General features: G+C 42.7%; 1 protein-coding gene across 1 annotated transcript; it reads left to right on the forward strand.

Annotated features, from left to right (window-relative positions):
* Positions 1–2,076: 2,076 nt before the first annotated feature.
* On the forward strand, positions 2,077–20,448 carry USP1 (ubiquitin specific peptidase 1). Its single transcript, XM_019489134.2, has 9 exons — positions 2,077–2,377; positions 2,559–2,772; positions 4,165–4,288; positions 5,610–5,717; positions 6,242–6,402; positions 8,841–9,556; positions 10,428–10,598; positions 12,064–12,265; positions 18,776–20,448. Exons 2-9 carry the CDS (start codon positions 2,597–2,599, stop codon positions 19,512–19,514), a joined length of 2,397 nt encoding a protein of 798 aa, XP_019344679.1. The 5' UTR covers positions 2,077–2,377; positions 2,559–2,596; the 3' UTR covers positions 19,515–20,448.
* The last annotated feature ends 1,478 nt before the right edge of the window (positions 20,449–21,926 follow it).

Below are 21,926 nucleotides of genomic sequence, written 5' to 3' on the forward strand. Positions count from 1 at the left end.
AGAGATATTCACGAGACGTGAAGTTGTCTTCCTCCTGATAGTGGTGGAGTCCTCCAACTTGGGCGGAAACCGCTCAAGCCTCTTATACGGCTAGCAAGCCAATCACTAGCCGCCACGTAGGAATCATTTAGAACTGGCCAATGGTGGGACACAAATCTGCATACGAATGGCGGGAACTCCTTGCACCGTGCATTTCTCTTTTTGCAACTAAGAAATGCACCCTGCAAAGAAAGCTACGAGTGGCGGGAAATAATTTAGCAGTGCCGAAGCACGCACAAACAAAAATCACACCCTTGGGTTGTGACAGTTTTGACCACTTCGAGTGCATCCAGATGAGCGCGGAAGTTGGTTTCCCTGGGGACAAGTAGCAGCAGCCCACCTTGCACTGCTACTTCCCTGGGGAACGTGCCATACGTGCTCCGGTGCATGGCAGGGTATCCCAGGTGGGGTAGGGGAGGCTGGGGTCACCAATTGCCCCCAATAGCCTTAGCTGGGATCCTGGTAGGAAGCCTGGCTCACAGCCGGACTGTGGCTCCAGCTAGCCAGGCTCTGGTTTTGGGTGGTGCGTGCTGCCACCATATGCATTGCCTGGCTTTGTTTTGGAGTGGGTTTTTTTTGACCCAGGGTCAAAAAACGCCCCCAAGGTGGTGCACATGTGGCGTGTGGCATATTGCAAGTCCGCGCTCATTTGCCAGGGCCTTTGATATTACCTCTGTCTCAAGCGATAAATAGAAATGGAAACCCTCCTGAAAAAAACGACCCTGGGTTAAGATATTCAGTGCTTGTATTTCAAGACGGGCCCGTGCACGCAGGCTTCCCTCGCTCGATGCCGCACGTGCGTTGGAGGAAAATCGGCGCCTGACTCGAATGCAGCAATTCTGTTTCAATACGCGTCAAATCAAACCTTTCTAAACACCAGGCCGTGGCTACAACAGACCGAAACATTTTGAAGGTTTTTAAAACCAAGTCGAATGTTAGTAATGTCGCACAGTTTGACTTTAGAGGCCAAAAGCAAATGGGGCAAATAGCTCGTGGGCCCTCGGGCACTTCTAATATAAAAGGCCATGAGCGAGGGAGCGAGGGCGTGCTTCTGGTTGAACGTCTTCGGTCCTTTCCCTTTGACAGTGGACATCTTGGGTGCATCAGCGACACCCTCGGAGCGGTGTTGTTATGAGTTCGGTGGCCGTATCGTTACACACACCCGTGGCCGTTAGTCGAATGAGCTCGAACGAGCGCAAACGAGATGAACGGGAGGCCAATTTTGAGGCTTTCTGAATGAAAACTGGCTTTGTCTGTCTCAAAATTGCGCCGGCCCTTCAGCTCGCCACCCCGTTTCGATCAACAACGCCCACATCGCTAACGATCGACCGGGAACTAAATGGCCGAGGCGGTCTCACTCCCCGCAAATGTTTCGGGCTCACTTCAGCCGTGAGAAAAGGGCGTATTTTTGTGCGGCGTGCGAGCTTCGAAGGAAAACCAGAGGAAACAGCGAGAGGCTACCCCTGTTTTTGGAAGAGCGGGAGGTCGGGCTCAGGGAGGAGCGAGCTGGGGACAGGCCCGGGGCTGCTCGTAACCGAACGGTGCGGGCACCACCTAGCGGGCACGGGCCAGGCTCGCTTGGTCGCCTGTATTTTTCCACTCCCCGCCATGGCCTGCGCCTGAGCCCGACTGCAGGCCGCATGAGCCCGGTTGTGTCAGAGTCTACATTTTGTGGGGGGCGAAGTGAAGCGGAACATGCAAACGTGCGCAACTTTATTCATGACAGGATGCGAACGAGAAGGGTTGTGGCAGGGGCGACACAGCCACGGAGGGGAGGGGAGGGGGCACCGTGGCCCCACCCCCGCCTGCCGGCCGTTACCCGCGGCCGTTTGAACAGCGCCCGCAGAACGCTCAGCCCCAGAACGCCTGATTGGCTGCGCTTCCCGCGCCCCGATTGGCGGAGGCGGGGCTCGGCTGGCCCCTCCCCGGCGGTTCCATCCGCCCCTCCCCCCCAGGCCGCGACCCTCCACAGCCGCCCGCGCTCGGCCTCTGAGGGCCTCGCGGGCTGCCCAGGGCACTGCCTGACTCCCGGGCACTCAAGGGTGGCGCCGGGGACCCCCTCGCGGGGCCCTCCAGGAGCTTCCAGACTGGATCGAAACTCAGCGGAGGGCGCGCAGCCTCCCCCCGGCCGGCGCCGAGGGCCCCGGCGGCGTTTCCGCGCCGGCGTTCGGGAGGGGCAGCCGCGCGCCGGAAGGACCCAGGGGGGCGGGTCCTGGCGCTGGGGAAAACGCGCCAAGTTCCCCGTGGAGGGGAGCGCGGGAGTGGGGCGCCCCGCCGTCTCCATAGCAACCGGGCGGGGGTGCGCGGCGGCTCGCGGGGCCCCGCGAGGATGTAGCGGGTGAGGACACGCGGGGACCCCCTGCCCCGGGGCGGGGGGCGCTGAGTTCCGGGAGGGAGAGAGAGAGGGGGGACTGTCCCGTGCGGGGCGGTGACGCCAGCTCACATCACAGAGGCTCCCCCACTCCGGGAAGGGGGATCCCGCGCTCACCCGCCCACGTGCTCTTGTGCGCGTTTGACAGGCGCCATCCGCCTCGCCTCGCCCCGCCAGCCGGGGAAGATGCCGGGGGTGCTGCCCAGTGAGAGCAGTGGGCCGGTGAGAGGGAGCCCGTCCAAGAAGAACCGGCTGTCCCTGAAGCTCTTCCAAAAAAAGGAGGTGAAAAGAGCCCTGGACTTCACGGAGGCACCGCCGGACCATCAGCATGCGGGGTGCGAGTACAGCAGGGGCGCCGAAATGTAGGTAACCCACCACCACCACCACCCAGTGCGGACCTGTCTCGTGCACACTTTATTTGACTGGGAGCCCCGAGCCCCCGTGCTGGAGAAAAGATTAGACAGGCACCTGGCTGGGGGATCTGGCCCCACCGCGCTTTCCTGCCTAGTGCAGCGGGGTCGGACTCGATGATCTACGAGGTCCCGTCCGACCCTCGAAATCTACGAGATCTAGCAGGCAGGAAGGGCTGGGTGTCTCTGCGCCTGGGCGGTTGCATCCAGGCAGGTGCGAAACGGCCCCCCCCCCCCCCCCGGTTTGGGAGGCCTGGGCGAACTTCTCCAAGTGCCTCGTAAGGGCCGCGTGAACCAGCCGAATGCGACAAAACTGAGCCGGACGCAGGGGTCCTAAGGCCGAGTTCACACGTGCCTGAATGTTTCCTCCACCCCTTGGGTGAATTTATTTTTTGGAGGGGTGGGTTTTTCATTCTGTTGTGGAGGGTGCAGTCACTGACCTGAGTTAACAGGTGGCGGCACCTCAGATTTACGCACCCGGCGACCAAAATGGGAAGGCGACTCTGTACGTTTTTGCAAAACCAAAAGCTCTTTTTCAAAATGAAGTGAATCGCGCTCAGGAAAATTCCTGGGTTCTAATGTCCTATTTCTAATACATGTGCAAGCACTGGGAGTTGCGGTACTGCTTCATTACATGCCACCAATGTGTGTCAACCCTAAAAGGAGGCTACCAACTCACTTCCTTGCAGATAGTGACTAGGGCTAGGTGAGTAAAGGAGAATTAATCCAGCATGTTAAAGTATAAATGCACTGATGGTTACTTAACATTAAGGTTGCATTACCTGAATACAATGTGTTACAAGTCTAATGAGTCCGGCCTCATTTTTGGTTTTCTCCACGGTGGGTTGAGTCTTTCCATAGTTTATTTTCAGGAATTTTGTCATGGGAGTTGAGTGGGGGCAGGAATAGAAAGCATGTGGCAGTTTTTTTTTAGTGCTACAGTAACTATGAATAAGCTAAACCTAGAAAAGCTCTTCTTAGATGTTCCTGTTGATAGAAAGGAAACCAGCCTCCTGCTGACAGTCTGGTAAATATAGAACTGTCCTTGACTACCTTACTGTAAAACGTGTATACAGTCCTAGAAAGTAGTGTCTGTTGAATGTGTCTTTCCTTGAGCATGCAACATATCTGTATCCATTGCCAACTTAAAGTAATCACTTTGGTACCACCTGTGGTTTGTTGACAGCATACAAAGATCAATATACACAAGTTAGTGTAAGTGTTTTAAACAGAAAATGAAACTATTGAAAGAAGCTAATAAGGTGGTACAGAGCAAGGAGAGAGGAATCTTTTAGGATGAAATGTTTTTGCAAGTTTTTATACACTTTCTTATCTCTTTAATAGTGATCAGGTTGTTCCTGCAGCACAGCCACCTTCGCCCATTAGCTGTGAGAAAAAAGACAACATGTTGCCTTTTGTGGGGCTGAATAATCTTGGCAACACTTGTTATCTTAACAGCATACTTCAGGTGAGTTTGTTTTAGAAACTGGAAAAGAGATCTGAATATTAGATTTGTAGTGTGACTGGAGTGTATAGAGGAGGAACTCCATTATATAATGGATCAAAATGCGATTGCACCTCTCTGCACTATAGGTTAAGGATATGGTGCATCTGTAGCTACTAAGGATCACATGCGGGAAGTTTTGTAAGGATTAACTATTTTGCCCAAAACCATTTCCTCTGTGAATTGGCCATGCCAATTCTTTAATTACACTATGTTTCTTCTTTACTGGGTGGACTGGACCATGTATGTGTTTACTGGAATTTGTAAGGCTTTGGTTTGTTTGTTTGTTTTCTCCTAGTCTACTGCATATTCTTTTGCCTTACAAATTTTATCAACTTGCAGAATTAAAAAAAAAATGACTATTTGATTCTGTTTGCGATTGAAGTGCTTTCTGTAAGACTGGTAATGCACATCTAATTCACAAGACACTGAAACTGGTACTAGTAATTTCATTACTCAAATTTAGTAAAGTGGAACTAATGGCACAAATAATGGAAAGTAAACTAAACTTTTATAATTGTTTTTTCATTTTCATTTGTTTAAGAATTTAAAAGCATATGTCCTGTCTCTCTAAACATGCAGCTGTGGCAGAAAGCATCACTTTGGGTTCCTGAATATTTATATGCCTTTGCTAAAGCTACGGGACAAATCTAAAGTGTTAGAGGTGAGATTTTTTCAAAAGTGCCCAAAGAATCAGGTGTCCATCTCCTAATGAATTTTAAACTTAATGGGGTTGGCCACTTATTCCTTTGGAAAATATCACTCATAACACTTAAAATTTGCCCCTAAGCTTTAGCAAAGAAAAACATAAATATTTAAGAATTCAAAAGTAAGCTCTTCAAAAGTAAGAATACTTCCTACAAAAACGGAAGTATTTAATGCAGTTATGCATTTTGGTAAATGTATGCTGAATGGCAGTAAAAAATACTACTTTTGAAGGATGATGCTGGTTAAACAGTTGACTGATGTTCCTCCTTTACTTACCTGTAGGGATGTTGGAAGATAAATTCATTAATGTTTGAGAGATTACGTGATTTACACAGATACTTGGGTAGGAGTTCCATATTGTTGTGCATCAATTTTTAATGTCACTGTTATATTAATAAAAGGTGTATAAATTGTGCTCTGCTCCACCCTTATTTGTATACACTGTCCCATGGAAATCTGCATCCTTGTTTGCTATGCCACCTTGGGAGAAGCAGAAACACATTTTGGTTATTGACATGGCCCGGTGCAACTTCTGCTCACCTCAGATTCTTGTCTTGTTTTAAATTGTTGCTGATAGGTGTTATATTTTTGCCCTGGCTTTAAAACTGGAGTGAAACATTTATTTAATATTGTTTCAAAGAAGAAAGAAATGTTAAAGGATGAAGGAGAGCAAAAATCAGAAAAGGTGAGTGTACATGCATTACTATACCTATCATTAAATATTTATTGTCTTCTAATTGTGCAAGTAACCACATGTTCCATAGGGTAAGATGTCATCTTTTCTCTTACTGTGCATAGTAAAGTGTTTTCTTTAACTCCTGTCAAATGAAACAGTATAGCTGAATTATTTAGATACTGCCCACCAACCTTGTATCTTGAAGGTTTTATAAGCAAGGATTTCACTTTTCTGAAAACCAAGATGTCTCATCACTCACTTTTCTCATGGTGCAATAACTTAAGTAGGATTCTTTTTTTAACTAGATGGAAATGTTGTTAGTAGTTTGGGGGGTAATGGAATATCCGGTGAAAACATCTTATTGTTCATATTTCTTTCTTTCAGGCAAAGGAACAATGTATTTAGTCTTAGAGAAGCATCTGCTTTTACCCTTCTGGCAATGATGATCAGAAAAGAGACAACAAGGAGGAAGGGAAGAAAGCTCATTGTGTTCAGAAGCGGAAATTCAAATGTTTTCTTTTATATTTTTACAGGGAAATTGTAAAGATGATTCAAGGGCAAGCTGTGAACTGATCTGCAGTTTGCACTCCTTGATTCTTTCAGTTGAACAGCTTCAGGCCAGCTTTCTCTTAAATCCAGAAAAATACACGGATGAACTTGCTACTCAGCCAAGAAGGCTACTAAATACACTTAGGTATAAATAATCTTAAATGAAATGTCAGAAACTTTTACTGAAATTTTTTATCTATAGTTGTATATTGTGATCTTTAAAAGTTTTGTGGGTAGGTATTCTTAAATTTGAGACTTAAATTCTGGGCTTTTCCATATTTTGTAGAAGAGGCTACATCATATTTTGTAGCAGGCATTCTGCTGTGTGACAGCAGTTACATATGGAAAAGGATATAATTCCAGTCAATTTCAGTAGGGCAGTGAAGTGGCAAGAGCAGGAGAGAATGGCTCCCTTGTTTGTGGTTCATCTTTATGGTACCAAAGTCTGAGACTAAGTCAGAGGGTATGACCCTGAAAAGGTTCTGATTACTGAGGTTCAGATTCAGCAAAGGACTTTGACAGATGCTCATTTTGTAGCTGAGAGTATTCTCGCTGATTTAAGTAGGACTACTCATTGTTTATGGTCAAGTATTATTTAAGTGATCTGCTGATTAAGGTCCATGGGGCCCAGCATCTTCCAAGACTGAGTCCATGAGTGGGCCATTAAGTTATAAGCAGTGATCCTGGCTTTCTCTGATTTAAAAAAAACAAACAAACATTGCAAATTCTCTGATTTAAAAACCCTAAAATCCATGATTAAAATTAAAGCCCCCTGTCCTGCTCGTGCTTCTCACTCCCCCACCCACAGCCCCCTGGCCCTGCTTGTGCCTCTCATTCTCCCTGCCCCCAGCAGGAGGTGGCAGCTGCTGCAGCAGAGCAGAGCCTGGCTCCCCCCTGTTGCCTGCCTGCTGTAGTCTCAGACAGGGGAGGCGGGCTCCCTGCTGCAGCGTGCACTCCTGGGGGGCAGGGGGGGACCCGTGTCACCCAGATCTGTGTGCGGGATGGGCTGTGGCTGCAGTGGGGGTGGCGCTGTGGGGTTGCACCTGGCTGCAGCGGGGGTGGTAGCGCAGGGTTGCATGGGGCTGCAATCCCTCAAAGCTGCCATATGCAGGGGATGTGTTGCCAGGCCAGCATGGAGCTCGCAGTAGCAGGCAACTTTTGCGTGGCTCCACTGTTCCGTGCTGCACTGGGTTGTGCCCACAGGGCTGTGGAGGTGCTGGGGAAGGGCAGTAGGGCAGAAAGCCTGAGCCAGCAGTGCTCCTGCCCTGTGCACACATTTGGTGTGGGGGGGCACAGGTAGGGTGGCCATCATAGAGGACATCCTGGTTTTCTGCTACTCTGTTCTCTTTTGATATGAAGAGAAAAGTAGAGGACATAAAGGCGTCTGGTTTTGTATCAATAGAGGACAACCGGCCTGTCCTCTGATGGCCAACCTAGGTGCAGGTTTCCCCTGCCCCCACGGGAGTGCACGTTGCAGTCCGGAGCCAGGCCTGCTGTGTCGGCCTCCCCATGAGCCGACCGTAGCCCTATCCCACTTTCTGCTGGGGCCCTGTAGCTGTGCTTTGTGACCTCAGCCCCCATTCTGCCTGACTCCCTCCCTTCCTCCCTACGGGGAGCTAAATTTTCCCCCCTCCCCCCCCTGCAGGAGCTGCTCTTCAGGCTGCCTGTGGCCATGTGCAGGTACATACACATGGCACCCCCTGCCTGACCGCCTTCCTCTCGCTCCCTCCCAGCCCCCTGCAGGCTGGAACTCTGCCAGCGTGCAGAGGGCTCGTCCCAAAACTGCAAAATCTGTGGGCTGCTCCAGTAAAACAAGAAATCTGCGTTTGCCGCTGGTAAAGGCAAAATCCGTGATTGTCGTCATCTGCTTTGTAAATAGTCTTAGTTGCTGCATATTTAGTTTTTTTCTGGTTTTGATCCTGTTCCATGAATTTTAATACTGTGCCTGGCTTTTTGTACATTGTGGAAATAGCTGTTGTTTAATAATTGAGGTGAAGTGATAGTGTTTGTTGAAAATATACCTTGACATTGATCTTGTGGTAGTTTTTCTATTACTGTGTAGCAGTGTCTATCAGTGGACGTGGGGAATTAGGGCCCTGTGGTGACAGTCAGGAGTAGATCCATAGTAGGATACTGGATAAGATGGATCATCTTTTCTTGGCTTCAATTTTCTCACCTGTAAAATGTTCGTAAATACTTACTGTATAATATTGAGGTTTGCATGTTTGTAACTTATCGTTATGCTCGTGAATCTTTGACAACAGGAAAAGTTTACCAAAATATACCTGTGTCACTTGTTTGTTTTTTAAAGCTCACTGCTATGTTGTCTGTTTTTATTGTTGTCCTTCTAAGAAGATTAGAGCTACTAAAAATTATGCAAGTTCCTGAAAAATTTAAATGTCCTTTTTGTTGAAATTTAAATCTGTCCTCCACCCCATTTTATGGAGTGTTCCTTTTTGCCAGATATACACACAATCATTTTTGCATAGGAATTTTGGTTGTAAGGCTAGCTGGCCACATGAGCCAGTGTGTGTATAATTTTATAAATGAGTACTTATCTTTTTTTTTTCCCCCTTTTTATAGAGAGCTGAACCCCATGTATGAAGGGTACTTGCAACATGATGCCCAGGAAGTACTGCAGTGCATCTTAGGTAACATCCAGGAAACATGTCAGCGTTTGAAGAAGGAAGAGTTGAAAAATATGCCAGTGGAAGAGTCTGTACCACAACTGGAGGAAAAATCTAATCAAAGTATTGAAAGCAATGTCACAAACAGCCCTGGTGAGGATGATGACAACATGCCAAGTGCTCACATTGCAGAGGAATATGAGGACAAGCTACTCAAAGGAAATGGGAAAAGGAAAAGTGAAACTGAGGGTGGGAATGCAAAGAAAAAATCTAAAGTGTCAAAGGAGCAAAATGCAGTAGAGGAAAATCAGAGACAAACCAGGTCAAAGAGGAAAGCAACAGGGGAAAAACTAGAACCCCAAACAGATGCCATTGCTAAGTGCTGTGTCGAAAATGAGATTGCAAAGCCAACCCAGAAGAAGTCACGAGTTAAAATAAACTGGTTAAAATCTTCAGGAAAACAGCCCAGCATTCTGTCCAAATTCTGTGCTTTGGGAAAGTTAACAACAAACTTGGCATCCAAAGACCAGATGAAAGAAACTGATGTTGGTGGACTTAAAGAGGCATCTGTGAGGTGTGAAAATGGTAACAATATAAAAGAAGAATATTGTGAGCCTCTCTCTCTGGAAAGTGCTGGTCAAAAAGGGACTGAGAAAGCAATAAAAAATGAAGGTTTGTAAAAATCGTGTAAGACTTAAATAGACTGTCACTTGCCTGACTGCCAGAGGTGGGTCTGGATCCGGCCCTCAAAAAAACTCCCATGGTCTGGATCTGGCTTGTGGGGGGGCTGGGGGGGCTGGACAAGTTTGCCACTGCTGGTGTACAGAATAGAGCAGTGATTCTTAGCCAGAGGACTGTTATGAGTCTTCTAAGGGTGTTTTGAGGTGCCTCACAATATTAGCACTGAAGGTGTGCAAACATCTACACAATACACAAGGTAAACCCAGAGCATTAAAATAGGAATCCATATTATCAAGAATACTCTGACCTGCTGTAGTCTTGCTGAGTTCATTGCAACAGAGGAATTGCTTTACTATTTTTCCATAGTCAAACCATGAGTGAAAGGTAAGAGCTGGCATTCTCTGAGGGGGGTGCCCCGAGGCTAAAAATCGAGAACCACCAGAATAGATTATGGAATTGCAGACTTGAAGTCAAAGATGTCAGGGTCCTGAAGAGAGACCTATTAGCAATTTGTTTAGTGCCAGCATTGACAGTATATTAATGATTTAAAAGAAATTATTCAGGATGGGATTCAGTATTAAAGGATAAAACCAAAACCTAGTCTTTAAACAATTTGCAAAATTTGAGCAGAGCCACATTGAGGCCAGGATTTTCAAGTAATGTCTTATTCAGTACTGAACAGCTATTGCATTTCTATTGATATGCAATAATACACATATTTGACTCTGAAACTATGATACTATGCATGTTGTATATAGTGACTATCCAAGAAGAAATACCGGTAACTGCCCTTTTTCTGTTCTTGTCTGAATACAGAATTTCTTATACCAAGACAAAGAATATGTTATGTAATTTTCTTTAGGTGCAGAGCTAGCTGTTTATGAATTAGTGGAGAAACTCTTCCAGGGTCAACTGGTGTTGAGAACACGATGTTTGGAGTGTGAATGCTTTACTGAGAGAAGAGAAGACTTTCAGGACATAAGCGTGCCTGTGCAAGAAGATGAACTTTCTAAAACCGATGAGAGTTCTGAAAGTAAGTAATAAAGGGATTCAAATGTGTGTATCTGGTTCAGTACCTAGATTAGGAGGGGTGAGGAGGATTGTGTCTTTTTAGCATGTAAATCTAATAATAAGGATATCAGAAGAAATGTTTTTGGTTATAAAAATACAGGCCAATGACTACAGTATCATCATGATTCTTTTTCAACAGGGAAAACAGCTCTGATAACATGGGTGAATGTAGAGTATTAAAAAGTGACATGAGTGTCAGGATATATATCAAGTTGCTTGCTGTCTTTTATTCACTTGAATGAATGCTATTTAAAAATAGCATCTATATCTAGAAAAAAATATATACTACCATCTATAGGTAGCAGCCAAGAGTAAAAGATTAGAGGGCTATTTTTCTTCTTTTTTTTTTCCCCTCCCACCTTGTTTATTTTGCACAGCTAACAGGACTTATTTTATATAGACAGTTTCATTTCTTGTCTTGGGCCACTAGTCTGAGCTTGCCCTTTCTCTTGCTGAGATATACTTATAAACAAGAGAGGGGAAAAAAGTGAAGTGCCTGCTGAAAAATTCAGGGCACACTGACAAATCAGAAATGTGATTAGGTTTTGGTGGTGGTGATGGACTTTGTAGTGTGTTCTCTTAAATACCTTGCATGTTGTTTGTAAATGTTTATCTCCAAATTAATGTTAGTCTCTCTTGTAAAATAGCCATACGGGACCACAGAAGTATTGCTGATGTATACTTATTTTATATATAGCTAAAACACCTGATGTTGCTAGATAAATGCATCAAGCTTATTTCACAGTTTTTAAAAAATTATAACTAGAGCTTTAAATATATACGTTTTTAAAGGAAAGATATTTTTAACTTCCACTCGCATTGCTTTAGGAAGATGGTTTTATTAGTCTTTCCTGTTTCACAGAAGAGTAAGACAGCCAACTTGCAATTCCATTTTTAACAGAAAAAGGCTGATCTTGTCTTCGACACTCTCACCGAAGCTTTTGTTAAAAGGAAAACAAAACTGATTTTTAAAGTAACAAGCAAAGAATAACTTGCTGGTGGAGGCTTTATTTTTTTTTTTTTTAAACCGTACTTTGTATAGTTAACCTAAATTCTGCTGTCAGATACCCATGCATAATTTCCAGATATGTCGATGTTACACATGTATCTGAGAACAGAATGTAATTCAGTCGATATGAACGTTGTATGTTGCTTGTTTCAGCTTTAAATAAACTTGTTTTCCAGTTTAAAGTATTCTATATGATAAATGGTATTTTTCTTATTTTAACACTTCTCCAAATCAGGGAAAACTGAACTAAGCAAATCCTTTTGCTTAGTCTACTTGGCGCATATTAATACTTTTTTTTTTTTTATATGATTCTCAGAAGTGTCTTTAACTTATGCAGTCCTGTTCTTAAAATCCTGGTGGGAGGCATTAGCATTGTAAATAAGTATGTATCTTTGGATGTCATAATTTTCTTTTGTAGTTTCTCCAGAGCCAAAAACAGAAATGAAGACCCTAAAATGGGCAATTTCACAGTTTGCATCAGTGGAGAGGATTGTGGGAGAGGATAAATATTTCTGTGAGAACTGCCATCATTACACAGAAGCAGAACGCAGTCTTCTATTTGATAAAATGCCTGAAGTAATAACAATTCATTTGAAGTGCTTTGCTGCTAGTGGCTTAGAGTGAGTATTGCAGATAAACCATATTAAGAAACAGAGGAATAGTACTTCTCGAAGAGAAACCTTGTCAAAACAGATGCCAATATTTAATATTTTAAATAACTGAAGACTTACTGAATTTAACTTTTTGAACTCCTTGTGAAAACAGAAACACAAATTGGTTTTTTTTTACTTAACTGCTTAGTGTATTTTATGTTGCATCATTTAGGACAGAGCTAAATGTTTTCTTACTATGAGACTGTTGTTGTTTGTAATACCCCTCAGGGAGATGTATTTTCAGTATGTCTTGCCATAATTATTATTTTCCTGTATGTCTAGAGCTTGAGATTTTTAAATATTTTTTTAAAGCTTTTGTTTATTTACTAATATCAACTCTTGTTTGCCCAGCTTTAGGGATAGGTTTTGTTTAGTTACTTCAGAGTCAGTAAGCACAGAGCACTGAACTAGGCTTGCAACCAATGACAGTAGTGCTTCAGTCACTAAATGAACAGAACACAAGAGAAATTGGTGAAAATTTACCAGTTTCTATTCAGTTTACAAATTACAAACATTGGAACTAGTAGTTGAAACTACCTTTTTGAAACATGACACTAGTTCATTTATAAATCCATGGTATGCCCACATGTTGAATACTGCATGCAGTTCTGGTCCCCACATCTCAGAAAGGATGTAGTAGAATTTAAAAAAAGGTACAAAGAAGGGCAGCCAAAATGATCAGGGGCCTGGGGCAGTTGCCATACTGGGAGAGACTAAAAAAACCACTAGGATTAGTCAGTTTGGAAAGGAAAAAGCTGAGTGGGGTGGGAGGAGGCAATGATAGACCTCTATCATAAAGGGTATGGACCAAGTGAACAGGGAACTATTCACCAAGTCCCACAACACTAGAACTAGGGGGCACCTGCTGAAATGAGTAGGTGACAAGATTCAAACTAACGAGCACGTACTTTTTTGCATGATGCTTAGTTAACAGGAGATGGTAGAAGCAGGTAGCATAGCTAGGTTTAAAAAAGGACTGGGTAAATTAATGGAGGATAGATCTATTAATGGCTGTTGTACAGAATGGTTGGAGATGTTTCCTCTGGCATTTCTAGACCAAGAATGGTGGGTGCCAGGGAGGGTACTGAAAAGGAATAGATCACTTTAGAGCAGTGGCTTTCATCCTTTTTTTTATTTGTGGACCCTTTGAAAATTTTTTAATGGAGGTGCAGACCCCCTCTGAATTGTAAGTGTTGGGTATCCATGTACTTTGACCATAAGTAACCTTTCACAGGCCGCTTGGACGTAACCTGTGGGCCCCTGGGTGTCCACAGGTTGAAAACCGCTGCTTTAGATACAATCAGCGCTCTCCCTATATAGCATCCACTTCTGCCACTGCCAGAGGCAGCATGCTGGTCTGATCCAGTATGGCACATACTTATTACCATTTGTATCAGTGCAGTTGCTAAGCATTAGTGATCTCCTCCTATGCTATACAGGTCTTTTTATTTTACTGTAAATATTACTGTGGCTCATTTCACCATCTTTCTTCCAAAGTTAGGAATTTTGAATAAATATATTCTAAGTGAAAAAATATGAACAGTGCAGAAGACGGACAGGAATTGGGCATAGTATGTCACAGTAAATACTACTCAAATCTCAGTAAAGAAATAACCTCAAAATGATGGAAGGACGCATCTGGATAAACTTGCCATGATACTGCAGATCCATTTGGAATGTTATTTGTTGTTCAAAACTATCTAATCCATAATTTAGAAATTTTCATTGATGCAGCATTAACTGCCATTTAGACCAATTTTGCAGTTTTCGTAAGTTGACGCATATGTAGACTGGGCTTGGCTTTCCAGCCTTTTTACTGTTATAAATGAATAGTAGTTACTGCTTTTGCCATCTGCATCAACTCCTTTGGGATGTGGCAGTGGAAAAGAAACTGCTTGCTGGCTCAGTATCCCACGTGGGGAGAAGTGGTCACGCTGGAGGAGAGGGACAGGCTGCAACTAGATCTGGACAGGTTCCAGAGCTGGGCGGATGAGAACAGGATGGTATTCAATACTGACAAATGCAAGGTACTGCACCTGGGGAGGAAGAACCAGCAGCATACCTACAGGCTGGGGAACTCTCTTCTCATCAGCACAGAGGCAGAGAAGGATCTTGGAGTCATTATTGACTCCAAGATGACCATGGGCTGCCGATGTGGGGACGCAGTCGGGAAGGCTAACCATACCTTGTCATGCATCCACAGATGCATCACAAGCAGATCCAAGGAGGTGATCCTCCCCTTCTATGCGACACTGGTCAGGTCGCAGTTGGAGTACTGTGTCCAGTTCTGGGCGCCGCACTTCAGGGGGAATGTGGACAGCATCAAGAGGGTCCAGAGGAGGGCCACTCGCATGATCAGGGAGCAACAAGGCAGGCCCTACGAGCGGAGGCTACAGGACCTGAACCTGTTCAGCCTCCACAAGAGAGGGCTGAGGGGATCTGGTGGCCATCTACAAACTGGCCAAGGGAGACCAGCAGGCAATGGGAGAGTCCCTGTTCCCCCAAGCACTACCGGGAGTAATGAGGAATAACGGCCATAAGTTGACTGAGAGTAGATTCAGGCTAGATATCAGGAGGCACTACTTCAGTCAGGGTGGCTAGGATCTGGAACCAACTTCCAAGGGAAGTAGTGCTCGCTCCTACCCTGGGGATCTTCAAAAGGAGGCTAGATAACCACCTAGCCTGGGCTGTTTGACCCCAGCATTCTTTCCTGCCCGTGACGAGGTCGGACTTGATCTGCTCAGGTCCCTTCCGACCCTACCAACTATGAAACTATCACTTTGCTTAAATCTACAGAACTGTTGTTGACTTGATGGCATTCAATAGTGCACATAATTCAGGATCTCAAACAAAGTTATTCAGTTATAATTCCACTTAAGCATTTAGGGTCTTCTGGTGGTTGGAAAGTAAGCCTAGGAATCAGAAAATGCCTTCTATTCAGATCTTGTAATGGCTTTCTGTATGGACTTATTTAACTTTTCTATGAAATGGAGATAATGCCCATCTTACAGATGAATTTTTTTAAACAAATGCCTGTAAAATACTTGTGGACCTTTTGATCAAATTTATGTTTTGGGTGCCAGCAGCACAAACAAATACATCTATAAATCTGGTTTGAAAGTAACAATGATTTCAAGAGTCATGCTATAACATTTCGCAGAAGCTCCTAAAGGATGGATTTCTCAGAATAGCTTTTCAAATTTTTGTTCTAGGATTTTTTAGGCTTTTTATTTTTTTTGAAACTAGAAGTGAAAATCTGATCACCAAAGTAAAACCAACGGTGGTGATATTGGAGAGAAATTCTAATGTACGTAGATTTGTCTTAGCGTAATTAACGCCTCCTTTTCAGCAGAACTGAAGAACATTCAAATATAAAATGTGTCCTGTTGCTGCCTTGTACATAGTCTGTTATGACATTAGAGGAAAACTAAGCCAGTGCCGTTCAGCACTTGCTTTTTTTTTTTTTAATAAATCTCCCTGAGCTACACTCACTGTGATATAGAGGACCATGCACTTTTGATACTTCTGTAAGCCATACAAGTATAAAACCATCAGGGATGCACTTATCCCAGAGATCATACATATTTTTGATCCTGAGGTTTTCATTAGATTAAGTTCAATTTTTTTGTTTTCCTTGGAGGAAATCTTAACAAATTCCAAGCTATACAGCTGTTTCCCAATCACATACCTCTCTTCCTTTTCTCCTGGTGATCTTCATATTCTCAGTCCAAAATGTTCACACCTATATTCAAGCCAGGGGTACTATTTTGCATTGGATCTGGGCTCCTGTAAGCTTCCTCAATTGCTCTTTGAGTCTTGAACTTTTTCTGCAAAGTATTGTCAGCCACAAAGCAAAGAAGTAAGAGCACAGAGATCAAACAGTACTGGAATTAGTGATGCAGCTGAAACGGTCTGAAAAGTTTATTCCAGGATTCCAGTTTTTGTTTTGAGCATTTTGAACTAAGAATAGCCTGTCTATTCCTAAACAGCAAGGCTTGAAGTAACAAAGAACAGCTGCAGATCAAACAAGCTGCCAAAGGCAGAGAGCCAAAGCAGTCTTGGTCACATTCCTTACCAACTACATGAGCCCTGCTGTGTCTAAATGTTTGTTAAATTTGAATTTTAGTATTGTTATACAGATCCATAAACATTTGATTTTAAAAATGCTGACCTTAGGCTCTCGCTGTCCTTGTTAACATCTTAAACTTGGAGTGACAGTGAGTTTTTCAGTATTTGAATTTTAAATAACCCTTTATTTAAAATGGGAGGACAAGGGGAACAGGAAGGTACCAACTGACACTCCCCGTGGTACACCATTTGCCTAGTTGCTCCTGACTTGTGAGTTTTGATTAAAGCAGTCACTGCAGAAATCTGTTTTCTCAGGCATTAAGAATTCTCCTACTAGTTTTGTTGCTGCCTGCCTGAGTATGGGTGAGCAGCCTGATATGCTTGGCGTGGTAAATTACGTAGAAGACAGTACAGCTGGAGAAAAGCTTAATAAAAGAAATGCCATGTAATGAAAAAATTACAAATTTGTGGCATAACTTGGAAGAAGAAGGAATACAGATCTAGATCTTGACGCACATTTTCAGGAAAAGTAGTGATTTTTCAAGATTTTATTGAATATCTCAAACCATTAGACCTCTTCATCAGGAAAAAACTGTATTCGAGTTCATGGTTGTCTATGCTGATTGGGGCATTTGGTCTTCCTCTAATATTAGAATTATAGTTAAATAACTTTAATTCCCAAGTGCTGTAAAACTAAGTCATTAACAAATAACTTTCTACATGCTCATAATCTCAATGGGTCTAGCTGAATAAAGAAATCCAGTTACCTCAGGACTGGAGTACAGCAGCGATTCTCAACTAAGGTACCAGGAGATTCTTTTAAGATTGCTGTGCTAACCATTACAGCTGCTTGCAGACGTTAAACAAAAAACCAAAAAAATACTTTAAACCAGTGTGCTCCTGCACCAAACCCCATGCATGCCCAGAAGAGTCAGTGTGTTAGTTGGACCCAGCTCACCCAAGATCAGTATAGATTGGATGCTTCAGTGAGGCTTTTTTGGCACTTTTATCTAATAGCTGATTGAATCAGCTTTGGATAAGTGCCAAAAAGCTCTGCTGAAGCACCGATCTATACAGGCACTGTAGAGCCAGGTTGAAGTAACACATTACTTCTTCCGATAAAGAGAGCGTCTGGGGGGTTTCTTTTCCTGTGTTAATATCTGCAAGCAGCACATATGAGCAAGCACTTGCACATAATTCACAAGATAAACCTAGAGATTTCGAATAGGAATCTATAGTGTCAAAAACATTTTGACTTGTTATGGACTTCCTTGGTTCTTTGCAACAGAAGAACTGTTCTTTTATTTTTCTTCTGTTAAGAAACCAAGTGAAAACTAAGAACTGGCATTTTCTAAAGGGTGCCCAAAGTCTGAAAAGGTTGAGAACCATTGGTATAGAAGTAGTAGAAATAACTCATATACAGGTTTTCTGTCATTAGATTTCTACTACTGGTAAGAGGTTTGCACAGTAGATCAGGAATTTCCGGAGAATTCAAGATTGTAAAAGTCCTCCTTTGTAGAAAAGAAACTCCATTTTGCAAAGGGGAGGTAGAGGGTGGAAGTTTCTTTTCTACCTAGGAGGATTTTTACAGTCTTTGAATTCTCCTCAGCCTGAAGATGGGTGTATGTGTCCAAAAGTTTGCAAAGAAAGGGTTTTTTTGCTACTGTTTAGTTGGTTTAATAAAAGATGTTGCCTCCAACCCGAGAGCTTTGTGAATCTTAATAACTTAAATATGTTCTAAACAACTGTGAAATCTATTGAATAGTTTTTTTACTATTGTCTTTTCACTACGGGTCAAATAACTACCATCTCCGCATGGTTGAGCCATCTTAAGACAAAGAGAGTAATTTCTCAAATCGCTTCCAAAGGAGGAGTATTAATTTAAAGATAACGTGCAAAGGAAAAATGGATTTATGGTCTCTGCTATGTGCAAAGAGGCTAAGAAAACCCTGCTTTGAGTTATTGAGCTCTCTTTTTTTCACTCTGGTGCTAAGTGGAGACAAAACATGGAAAGATGCTAGACCCAAGGGGGGGGGGGAGCTGAGCAACTGAGAGAAGTTGTGATTTGTAATCACTGTTTAAAACTTAGTTTTTAACATCTGGTTAGCCAGCAGTAGCATTTGAAAAAGGAAGTCTTTGAATATTCAACTTTAGCCCTTCAACTTAGCTGTGAGAATTAATACAAATACTTTAAGTCTCCCAATCATTTCTTTAGTAAAACTTGGGAAGGCCAAAGGTGATGTTTCTGATATGTCAACGTTGAAAAACAAGCTAAATAGGTTTTTAAAAAGCCTGTGCCTCTTCTGTACACTGGATTAACCAAAAGAGGATACAACCCCTTTTTTTAACTCCCTTAAGGAAAATTGCGTGTTGATGCAGTAGTCTAATTCTGCCATTCTTCTTTCCAAGGTTTGATTGTTATGGTGGACTGTCCAAGATAAATACCCCCTTACTGACACCTCTTAAATTGTCACTAGAAGAATGGAGCACAAAACCAACCAACGATACCTATGGATTATTTGCAGTAGTAATGCACAGTGGCATTACAATCAGCAGCGGACACTATACAGCCTCTGTCAAAATTACGGATCTTAATAGTCTGGAATTAGACAAAGGCAATTTCATCGTCAACCAAATGCACGAAATGATTAAGCCAGAACCACTGAATGAGGAAGAAGCAAGAGCTGTTGCTGAAGATTATGACGATGGTGAAGTCTCCTTTAGAGTCAATGGAAACGCCCAGCCAAGTAAAGTTTTAAACAAAAAGAACATGGAAGCAGTTGGACTTCTTGGGGGACAAAAAAGCAAGACTGATTGTGACCTGTATAGCAACAAACCCACTAACCCTGAGAAGCTTGTCAGTATAGTTGCTGAAAATAGAAATTCTGGGTCTGCCAGTACCAATGGGATCTTGGATCTAGATAGAAATAATGAACGTGGTGATCAAAATGGAACTGCTTTCAGTGGACTGGAAAGCAAAACTTTGTATGTATTACAAAGCCTAAAAGAATATGAGGGAAAGTGGCTGCTTTTTGATGATTCTGAAGTCAAGGTTACAGAGGAAAAAGACTTTCTGAATACTCTCTCTCCTACTTCATCATCCACATCAACTCCTTACTTACTGTTTTATAAGAAAATTGTAGAGTAATAATGTATTTTGCCTATGTAAATATTAGAGATTTGCATACTCCTATTGATATGATTTGCATCAAGACTACCTTCAAGTAACAGCTAGGGTTTTTTTATTCCTTTTGTTTTGTTTTTAGCTACTGGATGACATTTATTTTTGGTCTCTTAGTTCTGTTTGGAGTGGCACAATTTGAATTGACAGAACATGTCACAGAACTTCAACTCTCCCTTACATGCTGGAGGCTAGTGCTACTGCCTTTTAGGCATACATACGGATTTGTATAGTTCTAAAACCAGTAGCACGTATTTTGGACTTTAAGAACAACTCTGGTTCCCAGACATTTCCTGTATTAGCTTTTTTTTCCCCCTAAATAAAAGTTATTTGTATTCACATTCTGGAGTAAATTTATATTAACTAGAAAAACTCATCAAAATCGGTATTTTTATAACTCGAGAAGCAATATTTCGTATATAGTCTTTGGGGGTATATGTATATGGCACATACAGCATAGCTATAGCTTCCTAATGACACTCTCCTCTCTTCTCTTGCTCAGAGAAATTCAAAGCACAAAAATAGAGGTCCTGTTACCTCATTTAGTGTGTTGGAAGGAGTGATATGTTATTTTAAAGCTGAAAATAACAATAGATATGTTTGGACTAACTTGTATTTTACTGCATAGGTTTAAAGTAGATTGTGTAAATATGTGCAATTTAATACTGTAATGAGGGAAGCCATTTAAATTGCTCGTCTGTGTGCAGTGTAATAAAATATTTTGTACTTTTTAAAGGCCCTCTGCATTTGCATATCTGTTTGGGTGGATTTGAATTTAGTTGTGATCCTCTTCCCTTAACTGGTTAACTCATACTTAGAACTCACTGAAGTATGAGAAAACTAAAATGTGGCTTGATACCTTGTCAAGAATGTACATATGAAATAAAAAATGATATGCATACATTTGTCTGAGATGAATAGATCAGGTGTTGTGTTGAGACTGCAATTAATGGCTTTTGGAATTGAAGGGCTTGAACAGGCGCTGCATCACCTTCCGGCTTTGAGTTGTTAGCTAACGTTGCAAAGTTCCGTTCTTCCAAGCACAGGTGTGTCTGCACAGGTTATTTTAATGTGCATTAAATCATCACTGAAAAAAACTTGCTCTTTAGTTAGTGCACATTAACATTAGCCTAATGTGCATTAAGCATCACTTAAAAACCATGCTTTTCAGTTAATGTGCATTAAGACAAGTTAATGCACACTTTCCTAGTATCTCAAAATGGAGATACTAGATTTAATGCACATTTACTTAAAGCACATTAATATGTGTGTAGATGCACCCTCAAGCAGCAAAACAGTTCTAATGCCGCTTTCTTTGAGGAGTAGTTTATGTAAACTGAGACTATTTATCTCCTTTTCTTTGTGATTCTTAAACATAATACCTTTTAATATGGGGAGAAGCTAAAATGGCACATATCTTTAAGCAGGCTAACAATCTTTTATAATGGATTAACAGTCTTGTAATCTTCAAGTAGTACTAACACCTCCATGGTTTGCACCAGACTTAATATTGGGCAGGGAGAAAGCCATGGGTGTACAGTATACCTTTCCATTTATATCTTTTTTTTCCAAAAGCAGCACTAGCCTCTCACTGGTACAGGGAACACCTGAAAGTTATCAGTGCAGTTTAGTAATAAGGAGGATGGAGACTAAGGGCTCTTATACATGTACAGGGTGGCTGCTCCAGTGCGCTGTAATCGCAGCACGTGGGAACAGACTCAATTAATCGAGTGTCAGAGCGTGGTAAGTACTGCCCCATTTTTCAGCAGGGGGACACTGATACATGTGATGCTCCGGGCACTTTAATTAGCACAGCTCTCAGAGCCATGCCAATTAAAGCATACCACCCCTACCCCCTTGCCTCCTGGAGCATGCCTATGAACACCCAAAGAGCCAGGCTGGACTTCCTTCTCCTGAACCATGCACTTGGGACCCAGCATGGACTGTTACCCCTCCCACAGGGACACAATTTGGGCCCTCTTATTCTCCCTTGGATTCTGTCATCCTTTGGACAAGGCACCATACTCTGCTCATTGTTAAAAGCATTCTGCTACCAGTGAATGCAATCGCCCTGTAATCCATGTGGTAACTGAAGGGCTCAAACCCACCTGAAGATGCTTGATGAGGTGGTTTTTAATCTTAAAAAAATACCAAATTTGCACAAGAAAAGTATCAAAACATTTGGGCTGCAAAGACAAGCACTTAAAAGTTAGCAGAAACAGTTGCAAGTACAACCTTACTTGGACAGTTTTTGTATTATCACATGCCCTTTTTTCTACGGGGTTTTTCATGTTCCAGACTCGAAACACGAGGGGATGGTAGCAGAGATGACCATAAGGCTGATGTTTCCTCCTTTAAAATGCTTCTTTCAGTAATTTC

This window comes from Alligator mississippiensis, chromosome 5 (genome assembly GCF_030867095.1).
Source record: "Alligator mississippiensis isolate rAllMis1 chromosome 5, rAllMis1, whole genome shotgun sequence".
NCBI lineage: Eukaryota > Metazoa > Chordata > Crocodylia > Alligatoridae > Alligator > Alligator mississippiensis.

Coding starts and splice junctions, on each gene's coding strand:
- USP1 (XM_019489134.2), top strand. CDS start 2,597: ATGCCGGGGGTGCTGCCCAGTGAGAGCAGTGGGCCGGTGAGAGGGAGC. Junction 4,289..5,609: donor ATCTTAACAGCATACTTCAG/GTGAGTTTGTTT, acceptor TGTTGCTGATAG/GTGTTATATTTTTGCCCTGG. Junction 12,266..18,775: donor TTTGCTGCTAGTGGCTTAGA/GTGAGTATTGCA, acceptor CTTCTTTCCAAG/GTTTGATTGTTATGGTGGAC.